The sequence below is a fragment of the Tiliqua scincoides genome, chromosome 1 (assembly GCF_035046505.1).
Source record: "Tiliqua scincoides isolate rTilSci1 chromosome 1, rTilSci1.hap2, whole genome shotgun sequence".
In the NCBI taxonomy this organism is placed as follows: domain Eukaryota; kingdom Metazoa; phylum Chordata; class Lepidosauria; order Squamata; family Scincidae; genus Tiliqua; species Tiliqua scincoides.
The window spans coordinates 116,081,161-116,102,879 of NC_089821.1; the positions used below are offsets into that span (position 1 = coordinate 116,081,161).

General features: G+C 41.7%; 1 protein-coding gene across 1 annotated transcript; it reads right to left on the reverse strand.

Annotated features, from left to right (window-relative positions):
* Positions 1–8,883: 8,883 nt before the first annotated feature.
* MSTN (myostatin) lies at positions 8,884–16,347 on the reverse strand. The gene is made up of 3 exons (XM_066635528.1): positions 15,878–16,347; positions 10,922–11,295; positions 8,884–9,264 (listed from the first exon to the last, which is right to left on the reverse strand). The coding sequence occupies exons 1-3, from the start codon at positions 16,248–16,250 to the stop codon at positions 8,884–8,886; spliced, it is 1,128 nt and encodes a 375-aa protein (XP_066491625.1). The 5' UTR covers positions 16,251–16,347.
* Between the last annotated feature and the right edge of the window lie 5,372 nt (positions 16,348–21,719).

Below are 21,719 nucleotides of genomic sequence, written 5' to 3' on the forward strand. Positions count from 1 at the left end.
CCTTCACTGTGCATGTGAGGAAGTAGGCAAGGAGTCCTGAGGCATTTTGTTCCATAAGGTTCTAGCATGAACACCATCCTGTGGTGTGTGTGACATTGTGATACAGTAGTAGAAGACAAGGCCAGGGTATAGAGGCATAACAGCTGCTCTTAAGGACAGTCTGGAGGGGAAGGCTGTCCCTTCCCCAGAAGTAAGTGAGATCCTTCTACTGCTACAGGGAGGAGATGCTTCCTGAAGGTTTTGTAGTGCCCTTTGGAAGGCACATAGAACTCATGAACAGGAATTCATAGTAAAAAATGTTCCCTTTCTCTTAATATTTGAACATTATAGTTTATCTTTTAATATTACATATTTCAGAGCAAAGTACAAAATGGAATTATTTGGGTCTAAGGGTCCCTGCACAAAGAACCCTGCAAAACAAGGCTTTCCTGTCTCCCTCTTTCAACCCTTGGCACTCCTTGATAGAATCCTTGATTTTTACATTTATGGCGGAAGCAAAGTATCTTGCATGTAGCTTGAAAATGTGGAATTCTCTGTTCTTTTCCTGGGCTTTCATTGCACAATGTGAGAATAATATTTGTTGTTGATATGGACTTTTTCCTATAAGAAAATGTTTTGGAGTTATTAAAATTCATATTCAAAGAAATAAAAGTACATACAGTGAATTAGCAAGCTATTTTTGCCATACTGCTTGTGAGTAGTTACAACTGAATGGAAATCCCTACCCAAAATATAAGATAAGGTTGCAGTATTTCATGGTATATGTGTCCGTGACAATGAAATGATTGGCATTTTGTCTATGGCCTAACAACCTAGACTATGCCATCATACCACATGGCAGTAGCATCAGGACATAGCAAGCATCTTCACTAAAAGCATCAAAGTGATACTTTTCCTTCACTGTCCTCTTAAATGTAACAAAGATCAAGCAATTTCATTTTTGTTGCTTTGGTCTATGGATTTTGTTGCTTTGGTCTATGGAGCACTGAATTTAATTGACATTGGGCACTTTGAAAAGCCTTAGCCTATTCATTTGGGTAAATCCCCCAGACGTCCTCTTTTTCTAGGACATGTTCTCTTTTTTTAGCCTTGTGTCCTGGAAAAGAACTTAAATGTCCTCCTTTCCCCTGTGAGCAGGCAGCGCATAACCTTCTTGTAATTAAATATATAATACTTTATATGTAATATAGTTTAAATTTAATAAGTAATGTAGTGTTTCAGTTAGTCATGTGAAAATAATATACAACTGCATTTAGCTTTCGTCGTGTCCTACATTTTTCTTGGATGTCCTACATTTTGGGGTACTTTGTCCTCTTATGCGGTTATTACATCTGGTCACCCTGCCCCACCCAAAATGGCTTCACACACAGGGTTATCGACATGGAAATGATAAAACGCTTACATAAATTAGATTATATTTAATATTGCATACTTTTTTGTGTTTATTTACTTAAAAGAGTTAGATGCCACCTTCCCACCTTTCTGGGATGTTCAAGGCAGCTTACGTAAGAAAAAAATTGATGACATTGAACAAACTGTGTTCAGGAAAATGGAGATGGGACACACTTTTAGGCTCACTGATTTTCATACTAATTGAACATGGGCTTAGAGTTCCTATAGATATAATGGGCTATCCTATCCTAACATGCACTGGCACAGCCAGGCTGCATGATCTGCACTTTATCCAGCACAGGTCAGGAGGCAGCTGGAGGTTTCCTCAGGGTAAGGAGTTATTTTCCCCCTTACCCTGAGTAACACCCCAGCCTGTCCTATGGGGCTACTCGGATCTCCACCAGCTATATAGCTGGCAGAAGTCCAAGCAACCCAGTGTAATGCCAGATGGCCCAAGAGGATATAGTGGAGGAGGTCTCTGCTGATCCCATCCCCTCCTAGGCCCTACCCCTCCCGCCCCCTCACAGACTTTCAACTTTAGGGATCCTGGACCTTTAACAATTGTATAGCAAAGGGAATTTCAGCAGGTGCAGCTTGTCATCTCAGAAGACAAGCTGCAACTGCTGAAATTCATTGTCCTACACAATTGTTAAAGGTCCAGAATCCCTTATTGAAAGTTTGCCTACCCCTCTACTACGTATATCATTGCAGCCTCTGTCTCATGGAGAGCCTCTGTCTTATCCGGATTTAATTTCAGCTTGTTAACCCCCATCCAGATCCTCACTGTTTCCAGACAGCGCTCCAGGCCCTCAACCGCCACCCTGGAGTCTGGAGGAAAGGAGATATAGAGCTGGGTGTCATCGGCATATTGATGGCACCCCACTCCAAACCCCCGGATGACCTCTCCCAGTGGTTTCATATAGATGTTAAATAGCATGGGGGACAGAATTGAACCCTGCGGCACCCCGCACCTCAGAGGCCAGGGTGTCAAGCAGGCATCCCCCAGCACCACCATCTGGGACCGACCCTCCAAGTAGGAGCGGAACCACCGCAAAACCTTACCTCCAACTCCCAACTCGACCAATCGGCCCAGAAGGATACCATGGTCGATGGTATCGAAAGCTGCTGAGAGGTCCAGCAGGACCAACAGTGACGCACTCCCCCTGTCCAGTCCCCGGCGTAGGTCATCCAGCAAGGCGACCAAGGCAGCTTCCGTCCCAAAGCCCGGCCTGAAACCAGATTGAAAAGGATCCAGATAATCCGCTTCATCCAAGACCCTCTGGAGTTGGGACGCCACCACCTGCTCAATTACCTTGCCCAGAAACGGGATGTTAGAGACTGGCCGGTAGTTGTTCAACACAGTGGAATCCAGGCAGGGCTTCTTCAGGAGGGGGCGAACCACCGCCCATTTCAAAGCGAGTGGCAACGTCCCCTCCATCAAGGAAGAGTTGACCACCCTCCCTGTCCACTCAGCCAGCCCACCCTGGGCAGCTCTTATCAGCCAAGCCGGGCAAGGGTCAAACAGGCAGGCAGATGGCCTCACACTCCAAAGGAGTCTGTCCACATCCTCAGGCTGTACAAGCTGAAAAGAATCCCACAACACTGGACAAGCAGTTGCCAAGGGGACATCGTCAGACATTGTCAATGTGGCATCCAAGTCGTGACGAATTCGATCGATTTTATCTGCAAAATGTTGCACAAACACGTCACAGCGGCTGACCGTGTATTCCTCCTGGTCTACTGGAGGGGCCTGATGAAGGAGGCCCCGTACCACACGGAACAGCTCTGCCGGATGGCTGTCAGCAGACGCAATGGAAGCAGAGAAGAACAATCTCTTCGCTGCTACCACCGCCACGGAGTAGGCTTTGTAATGAGCTCTACTCCGTGTCCGATCGGATTCATCCCGAGTTTTCTGCCACCGTTGCTCTAGACACCTGCCCTGTCGCTTCATCATTCGCAGCTCCTCAGTGAACCAAGGAGCCACTCCGAGTCTGCGACGAGGCAGAGGTTGCTCCGGAGCAATCTCATCCACTGCCCTGGTCATTTCCCCGTTCCAGAGGTCAACCAGGGCCTCAGATGAGATGCCAGTCTTGGCAGTGGGAAAATCACCCAGAGCCCTCAGGAAACCTTCAGGATCCATTAGCCTCCAGGGGGGGACCATCAAAAAAGGTTCCCCGCCTCTGTAGAGGTAGGAAGTTGCAACGAGCCTAAACCTTACCAGGAAGTGATCTGTCCATGACAACGGAGTGATCTTGATCTCCTCTACATCCATGCCCAGCTGTGAACACCAGGTCCAACACGTGTCCTGCAGTGTGTGTCGGGGCCAAGATCTTCTGGGACAGGCCCATGGTTGTTATGGCGGCCATGAAATCCTGAGCTGCACCTGCTGCAGGGGCCTTGGCATGAACATTGAAGTCCCCCAGCACTAACAGGCGGGGGGCCTCCAATGCCACCCCCGAGATCATCCTGGCCAGCTCAGTCAGGGAGACTGTTGGGCAGCAGGGCGGGCGGTACACCAACAGAATCCCAATCCTGTCCAGTCCTCGCAACACAACATGCAGGCACTCGAACCCAGCAAACTGCTGGACAGGGCACCTGGTAAGGGAGATGGACTCACGATAGACCATTGCAACTCCCCCTCCCCGTCCCTGCACTCTTGGCTGCTGCAACTCCTGAAAGCCTGGTAGACAAAGTTCGGAGAGATTAACGCCTCCCTCCATGTCCAACCAGGTCTCTGTGATGCATACCAGGTCGGCTTTCTCATCCAGGATTAAGTCCCGGATGATACAGGTCTTGTTATTCACCGACCTGACATTCAGAAGCAGCAGCTTCAGATCCAGGGACTCACCGCCAAGACCACTAGGCATCCGAGAATTGGGGGAAGGACCAGAAGGGGAGATGATCTGCCTATGATGAACTCTCCTTCTCCTGTAACGGCTGGTCCGACCCCCACCGCCATATCTCCCCTGGCCCGTCACTCTCTTGATAGTGGCACCCTTCCCTTCCCCTAAGGTCCCTCCTAAGGAAAGACACAAAGGCGAGGCCCACCTTCTGAGACTGGCCTGTACAAAGAGAGACACCCAGCAGGACTGCTTATGAAAAAGATAAAAAAACAGGGCAGGCCCAACACTGGGTGTCTCACAGGCGGATCCTCTGCTGCAAAAAGACTGCTGCTCTTCTTTCCCCTGCCTAAACAGAAGGGGAGGATATCCGACCGCTGTTTTACAGTTCGTTGACCAGGGAGGGCACCAGATCTTCTGGGCATGAGCCCCGGGCCAAGAGCCATGGGCCAAGAGCCCTTTGGCTCTTTCCCTTCGGCTCGCGCCAAAGGCTCGTGCCCCTGGCAAGCCCAGCAAAGATGTAGAACAGGGGTGTCCAAACTTTTTGGCAGGAGGGCCACATCATCTCTCTGACACTGTGTTGGGGGCTGGGGAAAAAAGAATTAATTTACATTTCAAATTTGAATAAATTTACATAAATTATAATATAATAGAGAAGGAAATTCTATGAATGAATGAAGGTCTTGCAATAGCTCAAGGCCTATAAAAGGCCTTGCACAAAGCAAGGCCGGTCTTTCCTTTGCTGCCACTGCTGCATCACAAATGTGAAACAGCAAGTAGTGGAGGGAGCCCTCATCCCACAGCTCATGTGAGAGGTTGAACAGTCACCCTCATGCTGTAAGCACTTGCGTTGGGCAAGCATGGGCTCCAGCAAGTCTCTAGAGGGCCAGAGTCTCATTGGAGACTGGGGGCTCCCCGCGGGCCGCATTGGGAGTCCCCGAGGGCCGCAAGTGGCCCCCGGGCCGGGGTTTGGGCACCCCTGATGTAGAATATACCTGGGGAAAGAAGAGGAGGAGAGCAATCAGGCAAGCAGGTCGACAGGCTTGCAGGCTCCACCCCCAGCCGGCCAGTCCTCCAGCTGAGCCTAATGGGCCTTTCCAGATATTACCTCTGAAGAGGCAGCCCCTGGCAAGCCCAGCAAAGATGTAGAATATCCTGTATACCCTACAGTTTACCACAAAATCAGCAACCATTGTATCCAGGAACCATATAATTCTGTGTCTCCATCTCTGTTAGAATGTTATGTTTTTTACAAACTTCATGCTTCTACCTTACATACTAATATATCAGATTTGCATTGTCTAGAAACCTGAAGATTTTAAAATAGCTCTCAAATATTCCTTCTTTGTTTAGTTTCAGGAAGCCAGGTTTACTACTGTTCAACCAATAATTTACACTGTGTCAAATCTGCTGTATGCAGGGATGTGCCAGAGCAGCACTCCTGAGTCAAGTCTCAAGTGTCCACCTGAGTGTCCACTCGAGTTGCAAATGAGTCATAATGGGTGACCTTTGCAACTTGTCCAGAGCCCTTTTTGGAGTCACTCTGACTCGAGTCTAAGTCTTTTCAAAAAGTGAGTCAAGCCACGAGACGGGTGTGGATCAGCAGAAAACACAGAGATCTGGTGAGAGGGGTGTGTGTGTGTGTGTGTGTGTGTGTGTGTGTGTGTGTGTGTCCTCATTTAACACTCGCTGGGTGTTCCCATCCCTTCTGCCACCCATTGTGAAATCCTTCACTTCAACCACTGCTTTCATTTCATTGCGCTGCTTTGAATGTGGCTTCTAGATCACCCTGAAGTCTAGCCTATGAGTTGCAAAAAGTGCATGCTTTCGTGACTTGAGTACAAGTCATCTGAGTTGCGGCCCATCCCTGGCTGTATGTTCTTCAGTACTACAAACACATACTGGCTGTAATACACTACCCAGTTAGACATATTAAGTCCCATTGATTTCTATGCTGGAATCCCAAGGGTGTTGCATGTACATTCTTTCATAGGGTTTTTCAGCAACCCCCTTCCTTCCTTAGCCTCCTATATCCCTGAAACTGTTCACAGATGACCTTCTAAAGCACTGTTCCATTAGGCATAAGGTGCTAACACCAGAAGAGAAAATCAGCAGTCTCACCATGTGCACCTGGGAAGCTTTGCAAACATCTATTAACCTCTTTGGCACCTGGACAATGTGGGTCTTAAATAATTCTAATTGCTCTGAATGCAATCTAGAAAAACAGATAAATTATTTTATCTATTTCCAAGTGTATAGGTTTAAATGGAAAGAGAAGAAAACAAAGAGGCTGATATTCTGCTGTAATTTCACGCAAACAAAATGATAAGTTGAAATCCAGATACAACGAATAGAGCTTTGATATTGTACAAAAATGAAAATATTTTAACAGAAATAATAGTGATTATTTAACAATAGCTGTATTTTCAATAATCTTTCACATTTGAAAATAATGTCCCATCATAGAAAATAGGTACATTTCTAAACTTTGTTTGATTAAAAATTACTGATTATGCTGAGCAAAATATACAGTAATATGTGAAAATCCAAGTTTATTACATACTTATAAAACAAAGGTAATAAAATATTTTGCAGTATCTTTGATCTTAAGAAAAATAATGAAAATATTAGGGTTTGTGCTGACAATATTGGTAAAAATATGGAAAATTACATTTTTAACTGTAACAACAGAGTATGAACAATTCATAGGGCTGGATCCAAAGAACTGTGAGCAAAGGAAAATTGTTGCTAGCTCTGTTCTATAAATGCTTGTGCAAGAGACTGTACAAGAGTTCATGCCCAGCTGTAATATATAGGTCTTGCAGCAGTTCTCATAGTTTCAGTTGTTGCAAGCCATCATGAAAGCAGAAGAAAATCTTTGGACATAGTTTCAGTTTTTTCTTGCAATGTTCTAGCTCAAAATATAAAATAGCCCTTCTGTGAACAAAAGATACATATGGAAGGGTACCTTTTAAAATAATCATGTCCCCCATTTAGCCAGTTGTGTATCTCATTAGCATATCCTAATCATATGAGTTGCATGGATGATCTGACAGTAACTATACCTTTGGTTGCTGGGATCTACTAATCAGTGTTCACATAGAATATTTCCATACAAGTTTTCTCATTAATTTTAAGTGCAGAGTAACATGTGAGCAACAAGTGTACCACTGGTAAGTAAAGCAACCTGTGTGTGTGTGGTGGGGGGGGGTTGGCTTCATGTGTACATCAGTGCTCTCAGGCACATGAGAATTTTCTGAGTTAAGAGTGTATTTGTTGAAAATAATTTACTTACATTGGCTTGATCAAAAGGTGTAATCGCATGAAGGAAAGGCACTTCTACCTGCAAAAGACGGGTTCCCTAATTTTCAATGAATCCCCTCTTCCAGCTGCAGCTCACCATGCCATGTGCCATGGCTTCAGGAGAGCCCCCAACCTTAACACTTATTTCTCAGGGGGTTACAGAATAAAGGGATAGACATGAAATTCCTACTTCATGAAAATTACTTAGGCTCCAAGTCATCATTGATAATGTATGAGTTTCTGCAGTAGAACAAGTTAACCTGAATTTGTTGTACCATATGTTTATAGTAAATAAAAAAAACATTTATTTACAACATAGTAGTGTGTATATCTTACACAAACTTAGTAATATATCAACATTTTATTTTTACAATGTCTGTACTTGTGAATTCTTTCCATTGGTTTCTGATAGTGCAGACTGTAATGTTGTGAATGTGGGCTATTTATAATTTCATCATAAAGAACCATTTGTTGCCTTTGCAAATACTGCAAACCTTTAAAAAATCATTAAAAATCCCCATTCCTTGTGAATGATTAATAAAATGTACTTGAGGAGAAGGGATTCATTGTTATGCTGCATACTTATATCTGTGTATTAATCACTAACACCCCAGTTCTGTTAATAAAGCACAATACCACATTTTTTGATACTGTGGAGACCTAGCTGTTGCTACATCCCATCGTAAACATATATGAGCTCATGCAGCAGATCTTGGGATTGGAGTGTCAGTCTACTATGATAGCACCATTGGCAAGAAGTAATGAACATACTAATTATAAAAGGAATGGCAATGCAATGTACCTACTCTAATTTGTTGATTTATCTGTTTTTGGAATTTCATCTTATCAGTTTTTTATATTCTAAAACTCAGTTCAAGTGTTTGAGGACAATGGAGTGGTTCTCTGATCACTCTATGTGTCACAAGTATATCCTCTAATATAAATACTACAGGTAAGTATAATTGTTTCAACTACATTTATAGCCCACTCCTTTTCATTCTCTGGAATACAAGGAGGTTGCTTTTATCTATTTCTATCTTCTGAAACCTGCATATGATTATGTTGTCTGCATAAATGAAAACAGATCCCTTTCCAGAATAAAACATCCATTGTGAAATCCTGTGAGTTTGATTGTAGCTTATCTTTTTCACTGGTTAAAAACCAGTCCTTGCATAAAAATGTCTTTCAGTTCACATACTGTAGCTTGTCTGGTAGGAAATCTTTACAATAGCGTATAGTATTGCCTATTAGAGGTAGGCCTATTGTACAAAAGTCACAGTTTAAAAAATTGCTCAAGGGAAAAATTTTGTAGATTCCATTTTATGAAGTAGCAAACTTAATGAAGAACTCATGAGCACCCACAACGATCTACAACCATGGCTGGTATTTTCCCATATATTATCTGTTCTTTTCCGTTGAAGTAAAGCATATTTATCGGGGACATCTTAGTAGGTGTGCAGCAAGGGCCTGCTGAACCTCTTGGGTTTGCTTGGTGTACAAGATGAGTGTGTGGGTATTTTTGCAAAAATACGAATTCACATTCTCCAGAGCAGTAGTTTGCTTTGTATCTTTTGGGTGCAATTATCCAGTCCCATCCAAATGCTTCAAAATCCACAGTCAGTGGGTAACGACAACATCGAGATTCTGTTGAGTGTTCATCACAGTCAAGACCAAAATCTCTACGTGATCTCTTCGGTGTATCTGTAATCCTGACCTCTAAAAATGGATTCTATGAATAAAGGAAAAGGAATGTTTGAAGAAAGATCCAGTGCATTGCTGTAAAATAAGTGACATCTAACACATCAAGACGTTTTTCCCGTAATTTTAATTAGTTTAGGAAAACTTTTAAAGTAAATATTTTCATAGGAAATTCTGGACTTTTTAACCACTGATATTAAATAATCTGTGGTTCTAAAAATATTTTCATTATGTTGGAGCCACAAAACTATGCAACTAAGGGCGCAATCCTAACCCCTTATGTCAGTGCTTTCCAGCACTGATATAAGGGCAATGCAGCTCTGAAGTAAGGGAACAAACATTCCCTTACTTTGAGGAGGCCTCCGTGAGTGACACCCAACTGCAGTATGCAGCACATGCCCCACTGGCACCGCTATGCCAGTGCTGGAAAGCACTAACATAAGGGGTTAGCATTGCACCCTAACTTAACATATTCAGGAGATTGCAACCAACTTTTGAAAGTGGGGGACATTTCACACACAATGTTGTGATATGGCATACTGTTCAAGGAACCAAATGCAAAAATTACACTAGGAATGCTCAAGACCTCCATTGCATTTTGAGGAATTTTTAACTAGTCTCTTTCAATCATAAGCCTTGTTGAAAATGTCAGCATTTTGCAAAAGGCTTAAAGCTTCTTCGTGTTCAAGGAACAAAATAAAAAATAGCAAAATAGCAAAAAATAAAAAATATATATGAAACATACTGAAAGGAAGACTTTGGATTTTATCCTTTCTGAATATGCAGAAACATTTCCACATAAATATTGTTTGGCTTTAATTCAGTAGACTTTTAAAAGGATCATATGGGACAAAACTGGAAAATGGGCTGTTTTTGTTGAACAGGCAGGTAAAGCACTAATTTTAATTATGGTTTTTTCTAGTAATCTGTATTACTATTTCATCCCTCAGTTTTCCTCAGAGCACTGAAACTAGGCTAAATAATAAAATAATATTAGGGTTCTTGCATGTGTCATACTGGAAGAAAGCAAGTTGGAGTGAATTTGAGTGCTAGAAGCTGGTAACTCAATTCTTTGCATATAATTGGCTCCAGCAAAGCCACATCCCTTTTCTTTAACATGCAGGCTAAACGTGCTTCCACACAAGATGCAGTATACAATTTTTTCTGACAGTGAAATAAGTTAGGGCGTGAATGTAAGCCCTGTGCCTTCAGTTTGCTCCACCATTGCATATTTATTATAATCCAAAGTATTGTATATGCTCATTGTAAGAAACAACTGCATTTTCTTACTTTAAATATTGAGACAGTGTTAGACTGATCAGTTTTTGAATAAACAGATCTAAAGCTATAAATTTTGTCTTCCATAAGTACCTGCCCTAGAGGCTTCGGCTTTAAAGAACTGTTAATAAATTGCATATCCTGGCAAGTTAGTGTTAACTCCATTTGATAAATAGGAAAACATAATGTTCAGGTGTATTTATTATTTAATTTGTTCAGAAATAATGTTTATCTCTGGATAATTTACCAGAGCTTTCACATTCCAGTCCTCCATACAATTATTTGGAAGTAAATTTCATAAAGTTTACTGCTAAGTCAATATGCTTATGATAATAGCCTTAGAAAAATTAGGAAGCTTCTTGTAACATCCTTTTCAAGAAAATTCCTGTAGATTTTTAAGTGGCACTTACCAAGCCATCTTCCCCTGGTCCTGGATAAGTTACTGCAAGATCTCTTCCCTTGTCATCCAAAGCTTTGATTTCAATGCCCAAGTTGGATTCAGGTTGTTTGAGCCAATTTTGCAATATGGACTTCACATCGATACTCTGCCAAATACCAGTGCCTGGGTTCATGTCAAGTTTCAAAGATCGAATTGCAGTAGAGGTTGTTCCATCTTTCATGGGTCTGATGAGTCTCAGGATTTGCACAAATACTGTTGTAGGCCTCTGGACTTGTCTTAAGTATATCCACAACTGGGCTTTCACTACTTTATTGTATTGTATTTTAGAGCTAAACTTAAAGAAGCAACATTTGGGTTTCCCTTCCATTGGCATAGGAAAGTCAGCTGTGAATGAATGGAAAGAAAACATTACTTGTTGACAAACATAAGAAACCCTTAAAAATAAAGTGTAAAAACACAGTAGTATTTTCATAAAATTGGACATCATATCAGTAACTTATGACTTGTAATGGAGGTACCTCTGAGACTATCCATTGAGTATGTCTCATCTTTAAAGGTCTTTTTCCCCCCTCACTATGTCACATTCTGTCCACCCCCCCCCCCAATTTTAACCAATATACAATTCCCACCATCACAACTGTTACACTTTGCCATCCTGATATGCAACATATCTTTATGGTCAATCTGAGCGAGTGCAATTTGTAATATTTGTCCACAGACAGATTGTTGTACCAGACATGCAGAAACCTCTGTGGGAGAAAAAAGGTCATAGCCAGTCATAATGAAGACATGCAGAAAGTAAATTTATCTCCATGCACCCAAACTTATGCACTAGTCTAGATGCTATTTGTTTATGGGTTTATGTTTATGTTTATACCATGTATGATGCCTGGAATTCCTGGCATGTTCTGAAACGGGGCCAGAAATGTTTAAAATTTATTGCAGTGTGTCAACAATGAATTTTGACCTTATCTCCTTATTTTTTGTTTTTACAATATTCATGAAGTACAACTATTTGATTAAAAACCTTTCAGTTTAAACACTGTAAACATAAAATAAATGGACCAATGAAAAATAAGGGGAGGGGAGGGGGAAAATGAGAACAGGCTGAAACACAGTATTTTTCAGTACTGAAAGATACTGAATGAGCTGTCTTGGGGCATTTTAGATTTCAAGTTTTTCCTGGGAACCTGTGGAAATTAGTGGGAATAAGAACATAAGAACATAAGAACAGCCCCACTGGATCAGGCCATAGGCCCATCTAGTCCAGCTTCCTGTATCTCACAGCGGCCCACCAAATGCCCCAGGGAGCACACCAGATAACAAGAGACCTCATCCTGGTGCTCTCCCCTACATCTGGCATTCTGACTTAACCCATTCCTAAAATCAGGAGGTTGCGCATACACATCATGGCTTGTACCCCATAATGGATTTTTCCTCCAGAAACTTGTCCAATCCCCTTTTAAAGGCGTCTAGGCTAGACGCCAGCACCACATCCTTTGGCAAGGAGTTCCACAGACCGACCACACGCTGAGTAAAGAAATATTTTCTTTTGTCTGTCCTAACCCGCCCAACACTAAATTTTAGTGGATGTCCCCTGGTTCTGGTATTATGTGAGAGTGTAAAGAGCATCTCCCTATCCACTCTGTCCATCCCCTGCATAATTTTGTATGTCTCAATCATGTCCCCCCTCAAGCGTCTCTTTTCTAGGCTGAAGAGGCCCAAACGCCGTAGCCTTTCCTCATAAGGAAGGTGCCCCAGCCCCGTAATCATCTTAGTCGCTCTCTTTTGCACCTTTTCCATTTCCACTATGTCTTTTTTGAGATGCGGCGACCAGAACTGGACACAATACTCCAGGTGTGGCCTTACCATCGATTTGTACAACGGCATTATAATACTAACCGTTTTGTTCTCAATACCCTTCCTAATGATCCCAAGCATAGAATTGGCCTTCTTCACTGCCACCGCACATTGGGTCGACATTGGCGGTGCATGGGAATGCTCAGGTAGTTTGAGGAGTGCAGGGAAAAAGGTTTTAATCCCTATTATTTTTCTGTATTTCCATGTTTTAGTTCAGTATATCCATGTTTGCAGTGTATGGTATTAAAGCTGCTATGTTATTTCTGCTGAAAAGTACAGATTGAAATTAAAAAAGTACAGATTGAAATTAAAAATTAATTATAGAAAACCTTGAGAGGAAAAGAAATTCTAAAGAATATACTCTGGGAGTCTCTGAGAGTCTGTGTAGTTAAACTAGCTGAGCAGCTGTACAGATCAGTCTCTTAAACAAAAACTCTTCCCCCAGGCAAAATCACCAGGGATACTAACACACTGTGCTCAGCTTAGAAATAACTGTGACATCTAACATTCTGCTAGCATTCAGCTTATAAAGTATGTTTATAAAAACACAAAGAATGAGAATTGTATATTTAAGTTCTGCTATTATTACTAATTTAATGAATAGTCCTGAATGTTATATCACATAAACAGTGAGAGCTATGGATAAACTATTACAGAAACAAAGTAGCTTTCCTTTCCTTCCTTAATATAAAACATCTTATTTGTGCTTTTATTTTAATTTCCTGATTTTTAAATGTGCAATGGCTGGCAGTCATGGGAAAGGAATAACAGTATTGTAGGAAAAATTATTTTTGTGCACACAATGAATTTATATAATTTGCTAGATACACTATTATCGCAGAGAGTAAAAATGTAAGTATCACCGTGTGTTGATGTATTGTAACATTGATGGCCCTGAGTTCAGAGCCTTGTCTATGTGTCCTCCACTGAGCACACACAGCTCTTATGTGATGAGTGACTTTATCCGGGGAGATTTGTAATTGCATCTGTTCATGTGCATAGACATATCCCCTTATTGAAGTAAAAAAGAAGACTGAAGCATGTATTGAAGATGTATACTACTATATGCATATCACATTCTGTACCTAGAAGACAGTACTGAAGTAGAATAGAAATCTTTTAAGTCAAGTACATATGCAATTACTTTCAAGTGTTTACTTAAAAAAAAATACTCGTGGTGAATTAAATTAAAAAAATCTTCTAGAATGTGTATTTTTTTCTTTAAGCCAGGAAAGATAAATTTAAGACATTTAGAGCACAATCCTAACCAGGTCTACTCAGAAGTAAGTTCTGTTTTGTTCAATGGGGCTTACTCTCAGAAAAGCGTGGTTAGGATTGCAGACTTAAATATGCAAGTCCTTCTAAAATAACTGTTTGAATATAGATTTTTCTTTTTAAAATCATTATAATTAAAATAAACATTTCATTTTATCTGAACATTTATAAGCCTTACATATATGAATGTATATGAATGTATATGAATATTATTATACTTTTAAATATACTTTTATATATACTTTTAAATATATTATACTATTTAATATATAGTTATATTAAATAACTGATATTCTTAGTGTTACGCTGAATTAAGTTGGAGTATTATATATCACTGCTGCTGGTAGCAAATCTAAGTCATGTGTGCCCAAGTTTTCCTTTTACGTTATTTCATCATTGCCTTAAGTGTTATTCTGAAAACAGCTGCCATAGCCAAATACTTTAGCTAATGAAGAACATAAGATACTATAATATAAGCTGTGCAAAAGATACTTGATAGGAGCCAGGGCAGATGCTTAGCGCTGAGAAGATAACTAGAATCTGCTCATTCAGTAAATTCCTTCATTCCTTCTTAATACAACTAGTTGAATTAGCGGAGTTATGCATGAAAATATTTACAATTAAAATATAGAATTTTCCACACTTAATGGGTGTTACAGTAATGAGTGCAGTAGTTTCTTAATATGCTTATTTAAAATACATAAATTGTGTCCATTAGTAACTGTAAAAGTGTATGAGATTAGGAAAAAGCATATATGTATCAGAGCTGAGCACATTTATGTAGGCTCTGAAAAATCAACCACCCAATTCAGAGATTTTGGAGGTCATTTGAAAGAGCATGGAATTGTTTATGGCAGAAGAGGGCATGTGGCCCTGTTTCATTAGAAACTAAACAAAGTTCCTGGTTTTGCTGCAGAAATGAAACCATCATAGTGCAGCACAACTAAACTTGAATGTTGTCCACCTGGCTTATATTACTTCCAGTGGGTCATCTACTTGAAAGCGCATTCCAAAGTGCATTTGGGTGCAACTAAAGCTGGTTTGGGGATTTGGGGTGAAAGCAATGCAGCTTTTTTTGCCCTTACTGACATCACCACCTAGCCAAACCTGGTTGGCTGTGTCATTCAGTGATGTCTTTATGTTTGTTGTATGGTCCCTGATTGGCTGAGATTGTACAGTGAGAAAGAAAGAAGCCTGTTAAGGTAAAAAAAAAATAGTGGCGTCAAAGCAGTAGCAAAACAAAAGAATAATGACTGTGAACAAACACATAAAAATGTAAAAACAGTAGAGGGTAGAGGTTTTGGAGTGCTTTTTGCACCCCTCAAAGGCCACTTTTCACTTTGACAATTTGCTCCAACTCTAATTTAATATATCCCTATATTAAAATATAATATAAGACGCCTATTGGGCTACATGATTATACATTGTCTGTTATTTGAGATTCCTCTTTCCAGTTTTCAGAAGACCGAACACTGGTATCTTCAGAGGGCTTGCTAATGTAAATTGACACATGTCTTTTCTATTTATTGTCCTGTACCCTTGAAGAACTTCTCGAAGATGTAATTGAAATACTGAGGTTGGTTAACTTAATATCTTATTTTCATGTGTACAGCACATGAAAAAGATAAATTGGTGGAAATACTTCTCATGTAATATTTTGTACATAAACCAAAAAAGAAATCAATGAAAAAAATTATACTGCATAATTATTCATATTTTTTTAATCATCTTTCTCTCTCTCCCCTCCCAAGTGTTTCAACGGGTAGCTGCTGTTTAGCACAAAAATAACTGTCAGTAGAATAGTATCTTATAAAGTAATAGAAATACTCACACTCTGTAGGCATAGTAATAATAGTTTCAGTTGTTGCATGATAATCATCATCTTCCAAAGACCCATCACTGCTGTCATCTCTCTGAACATCATACTGATCAATTAGTTCTTGCAGCGGAGGAGCTTTAGGTAGAAGTTGTCTTATAGCATCCCGGCTAATATTAGGTGCTTGTTCCAGGCGCAGTTTACTGAGGATCTGAATTTTTATAGCTTCTATTCTTGAAGATTTTGTACTTTGCCTCCATGTACATGCATTGCACAGTCCATCTTTGTCTATGTTTTCATTTGCCTGGTTGCTTTCATTAAGATCCACTGAATCAGGTATGATTAATATGAAAAGGTAAATATAAAAATACATTTTTAGTTTATGCATGGTTTCACATTCAGTGCAGTCCTTTTCTTCCCCTTCTCTTTCTGCTTTCTTTGGTTCTTTTATTTAAAAAAAAATCTTTCAGTACTCTGTGAATCTCTGAAGGCAAATGCAATCTGAGACAACTCACCACCCTGGTGAATCTTGTATATTCCAAGAGGGCTTTTTATATTCCAACCTTCATTAGACTTGTGTCGTCAAAACCAATGATTGGCTGTTAAACCAACAATGAATCTAGCTGTCAAATGCTGAAGCCATGTCTGTCATAAGTTGCTAGACTGCATTTTGTTGCTGCCAAGGGTGAGTTGATTTTCTGACTATTCCATAGAGGATATCCCCTCACATGCTGAAAGGATATTTCCAAGGAGTATGGCCAGCAGAATCAAAATATAGTATTACCATTCTTAAATGTGAATCAGCTGTTTCTTTTATTATGAATCAATCAGTGTATCACTCTGTCATTTAAAAAAAGGACAGACAGTATTTGGGGGGAAAAACACTGTTAAAAAAAACTGACTAGCACTGTCATAAATAAAATAAAATCGTCCTAAATGTCAAATTACAGTATTAATTGGAAAAAAAATTGAACCACTGGAAGGTACATTTTGATTAAGGCTGCAATCCTAACCACACTTTCCTGAGAGTAAACCCAATTGAACAAAATAGGACTTACTTCTGAGTAGACCTGGTTAGGATTGTGCCCTAAAGGGATTATAGTTAAGAATCTTACACTCAAATCTTAATCACCTTAGTAGGGGTTTGATCCATTCCATCATGTTTCAGATAAGAGCATAATTAATGAAGCAGACAGCATCACATAGGAAACAAAATTCCTGCACCCTAATCCTAAACACATAAATGGAATGTAAGGGCCACAACTCCTCAAGTGCAGCAGCACAGTGTTTCTCAAACTGTGGTTTGAGACCCACTAGGTGGGTCATGAGCCAGTTTCAGGTGTGTCCCCATTCATTTCAACGTGTATTTTATTTTTAATATATTGCAGTCCAGTCATGAGCTGCCCGTTGTGCCAGGACTGCTGCGGCATCAAAACGGCTGCCGCAACATCCTGTGCACAACAGGGCACCTGCTGGCAGGTCCTCAAGGGAAAGGGTCCCACAATGGGGCTGTTTGAATCTGCAGCAGCTCTTGGGCTGCCACAGAATCAAGAACCTCCATGTTGGGCCCGCAATCCAACACAGAGGCTCTGGATGCGACGGAGCTCTGCCAGTCCCACCTTCCTCCTGCCCCACTCCCTCCCCCTGCATGCCTCCTCTCCGCCCTCCTCTGGTTCCCTGCCCCAGAATGTCACTTCCCCCACCTATTTCTCCACCGCCCCACAATCCATGTGACTGCCCAGCAGCGGAGCACCAGTGATCCACTGGTGCTGAGCTACTTCCAGCGCTGGGCTGGTGCTGAGGGCCGTGAATGTGCTTTACAGCATGTTTGGGACGCTCACTGCTGGCAGAGCACCGGTGGCATGAACTCAGGATTGAACTCTTAGACTAGATGCTACCATGGTGTGACAGCAATTGGGGAAACGTTACATATCTATACTTTTAACAGCCTACTATGTATATGCTTTTAACAATGATAGTGGGGCTTACTCCCAGGTAAGTATGGATAACATTACAGCCTTTGGAATGTTTGGGGAATATTTTTTTAAACAGATCAGCAATTGCTTGGGAGAGTTAGGAAGTTTCTCCTTTATTTTAAACAAATTTTTGAGCATACTTATACTTTTAATTTACTTACTTAATTGATTTGATTTTGTTGTAAGGGGGCATAAAAATTTTTCCTGCTTCCAGCCATGACATAACTTTTGGTGGGTCCCAACAGATTGTCATTCTAAAAGGTTGGTCCTGGTGCTAAAAAGTTTGAGAACCACTGCAGTAGCAGACTTGACACATATGACTAAGACTGAAAGTCAGCTTGTGTGTACTCGCTGAACAGATGACTAGCATGGATTAATTATCTTCACCTCATGTAAATGGGCGATAAGTTCTGTTAAATATGACCATGCTAGGGGATAGATATTTTGATCTAACCCAGACACAGTTATCCCAAAATGGGAGGTTATTCTCTGCCTCCTATCAATTTCACGGCCCTGATTGTATCCAGAATGGAGCTCGTCACACACGGAATCCTGCTTCCACAATTAGGGCCCAATCCTATCCAACTTTCCAGCACTGGTGCAACCGCAATGCAGCCCTGAGGTAAGGGAACAAATGTTCCCATACCTTGAGGAGGATTCTGTGTCTGCCTCCCCACCACAGGATGCAGTGCACATTCCATTGGCACAGCTGCACTGACACGGGATAATTGGATAGGATTGGGTCCTTGGTCTTTGCTCCTGAGGGCAAAATGTTTAGGATCAGGATGCCTAACATTTTTACTTTAACTTTAACATTTTACTTTAGCCATCAGGATGGCTAACATTTTTACTTTAACTTCACTCATCTTCAGTACATGTTCAATGTATTTATTCTATATTGACAGCCCAATTTTATGTTGGACTTTCACTGCTGGAACTAGCATTCCAGCACTGTAAGGTCCTTTACGGCAACACTTTGTTTTGTGGAGCCAGGCCACCATTGCAAGCGGCTAGCAGCTTGCAGTGGCATGCCAGTGAATTCTCCACGTCCCCTGGCATGAAGGGAGAGCCAAGGAGAGGGCAGAACAGGGCAGGAAGGGGGAAAAACAGAGATTGGGTGGAACGGGGCAGATTGAGGCCAGGAAGGGAGTAGTATTGGCATCAGTGCCATCGCGGATATGCTATCCACCTTCTTGGGTCCGCTTAGACTTGCACCAACTAAATTGCAGGCACAGGTCCAAGTAGACTTGTTTGGGGACTGGAGGCTTAGCCGCCTAGGTAAGGGAACAAATGTGAGACCTCTGGAATGCCTCCCCAACAGGATATAGCACATGCTCCTGTGACATGGCTGCATTGGCAGAGAGGGGACTCAATAGGATTGGGATGACATTATACCTTTGCTAAGGAGAAAAAAATAGATACTTATAAAGCCCAATCCTGTTCTTCCCCCTCCCCCCCAAGCATGCAGCTGCACCAAAGCAGGCTATGCTGCATGCTATGGTGGGAGGTCTGATCAGGAGGTGTAGGAGGGGGAAGGGAAATTGTTTTTCTTTACCCCTCTGTCAGCCCTGCAACAACCAATGGGTCTCCTTGGATCTGCTCCAGCTCTTTTATTTTATTTTATTTTTTGGATTAAGACTTTGTGGCTTTCTATCAATTCAACTTTTTGGTTGCCATAAAAGCCAAACTAATATATTTTACAAAATTGCAAGTAATGTCAAGAAATATATATAATATTTAATAGTGCTTTTTGCATTGGCATAACAAATATAAGATTTCTATCTCTGCATTTAATTAAAATGATATAAGAAAACCTTTATATGCTCTGCTTGGACTACAGTTGCCCAGACCAATGATCTGACTCAGTATAAGCCCAGTTCTATAAGCAATAGGGGAGGGGGGAAGCAGTATGTTATGTTGTTTAACAAATATTTGAAGGAAGTGCAATAGAGCTGTAATTGTTCCAGGATCCCTGGTCAAACATGTTTTATGAGATACTTTTGTATTAAATGTTTTGTGCCTGAAGCGTTAAGATTTTAACAAGTCCCTCAGCAAAGTAAACACAGCAGTTATTGGCTAATAGGAAAGTTTACCTTCTGGATTGTGAACTGATTAAAAGACAGGAAAGGAGATATGAATGATCTGAGAACTTTCACAGTGGATAGAGGTAAGGCTTGCTCAGAAGTTTTAGACATGCACAAAAGGAGATGATCAGATGTACATGACAGTATTCAAGATTGTAAATCAATATGAATGAGATATTCTGAATTGACTCAGTATACTCAGGACCAAACTACATGTTACATTAAATACATAGCTGGTCTCTGGTATTCTCAGGGTTTTTGGAAATCACAGTGGCATGGGCCCCCAACCTAGACTGTGGAATGGGGACTCACATCTCAATCACCCTTCCGCCACCCATTCCCATCCACCGTGCTGCCTGGCATGAACTTATCCATACTGGCCAGTGTGGGGAGCAGAATTAGCACTGGCAGGTCTTTGTGCTGGCACTGCCAGCTTCCAGGTAAGCACAAACATGTAAGCCAAGGGGGCTGAGAACAGGTAGCCCTATCCTGAGCTGTCTGAAGCACGGGGCTGCAGCAGCACAGAAAATGACTGCTGCTGCATCCAGTGTGCCCAGGCAGCAGCCGCCACCTCCTCAGAAGAAGGGGACTTTTGTCTCCTTCCCTTGGGTAAAGCAAGTAGCCCCGCAATGGGGCTACTTGATTCTACAACATCACGAGGGATGGCATAGAATTCAGAGCCTCTGTGTCAGGCAGATGGCCCAACATGGAGACTCAGGATCTGATGGAGTAAAGCTCCACTGGTCCCGCTGCCCTCCTGCCCCGCTCTCTCCCCTCAGCATACCTCCTCCCTGTCTTCACTCACACTCCTCCACATCTCCACGGTCTGCGCGATTGCTGAGTGGCAGAGCTCCGGTGCTACACCAGCACTAGCCCAGCGCCAGCCAGCGCTGGGCTAGCACTGGTGCTCCACCAGTGCTAAGGTCCGCAAATGTGCCTAAAAGCACAGCTTGAGACCAGCGTATTTGAGAGACCGCCTCATATATTCTGGCCCATTCTCTTCGGTCATCAGAGGGGGCCCTGTTGGTTGTGCCATCATCAAGAGAAGTTAGGGGGATGGCGACCAGAAATAGGACCTTTGTGGTGGTGGTGCCTGTATTGTGGAATTCCCTCCCCTTAGAACTGCGAACAGCTCCTTCTTTATTAACCTTCCGGGGAGGCCTGAAGCCTTTTTTATTTCAGAAAGCCTTTGATGCCTGATGGAGGGCATGATGGCCGCTTTTATCAATTGTTTTTACTGCTGGTTTTATTACTGCTGATGGTTTTATTATCTATTTTATTGTTGCATTTTATGATTTTTAAATATTGTTATCCGCCTTGGGTGCCCTCCGGGAGAAAGGCAGATTACAAATCCAATAAATAAATAAATTTGCAACTGTGCCGCCAGCACGCATTCTTTAGGATTATGCCCTGAATCTCTACAGATATACATCACAAAAAGTGGTGGCATATGTCCAAGGAGACCCATAGGCAGCTCCAAGGCTTACCTGGAGGTAAGTACAGGTGGAGCCTCTTTATCCACAAGGGTTCCATTCTCGGACTGCACGCAGATACTGAAAACTGCAAAAAATGGAATCCGTGGTTTTCAGAGCCCATCTTTGCTATGAACATGACCAGAGCCATTCTCAGCCTCAAAGAGGCAGTGTGTGGCCACCCCAAGGCTCAGAATGCCACCCAGAATGGTTTTTTTACAACTTCCAATTTTCAGCGAAAACCAGAAATCATAAAAAGAAGTGTTCTAGGTGGTCATCGCACATGGCCTCTCTGAGGTTCTGAAAACCTCCAAGGTGTGACCTG

Excerpts from the sequence above, each read along its gene's own strand:
- MSTN (XM_066635528.1), bottom strand. The coding sequence starts at position 16,250 with ATGCATAAACTAAAAATGTATTTTTATATTTACCTTTTCATATTAATC. Across the intron at positions 11,296-15,877 it reads TATTACTATGCCTACAGAGT|CTGACTTTCCTATGCCAATG; the intron begins GTGAGTATTTCT and ends ATTCATTCACAG. Across the intron at positions 9,265-10,921 it reads GACCAGGGGAAGATGGCTTG|AATCCATTTTTAGAGGTCAG; the intron begins GTAAGTGCCACT and ends CTTTATTCATAG.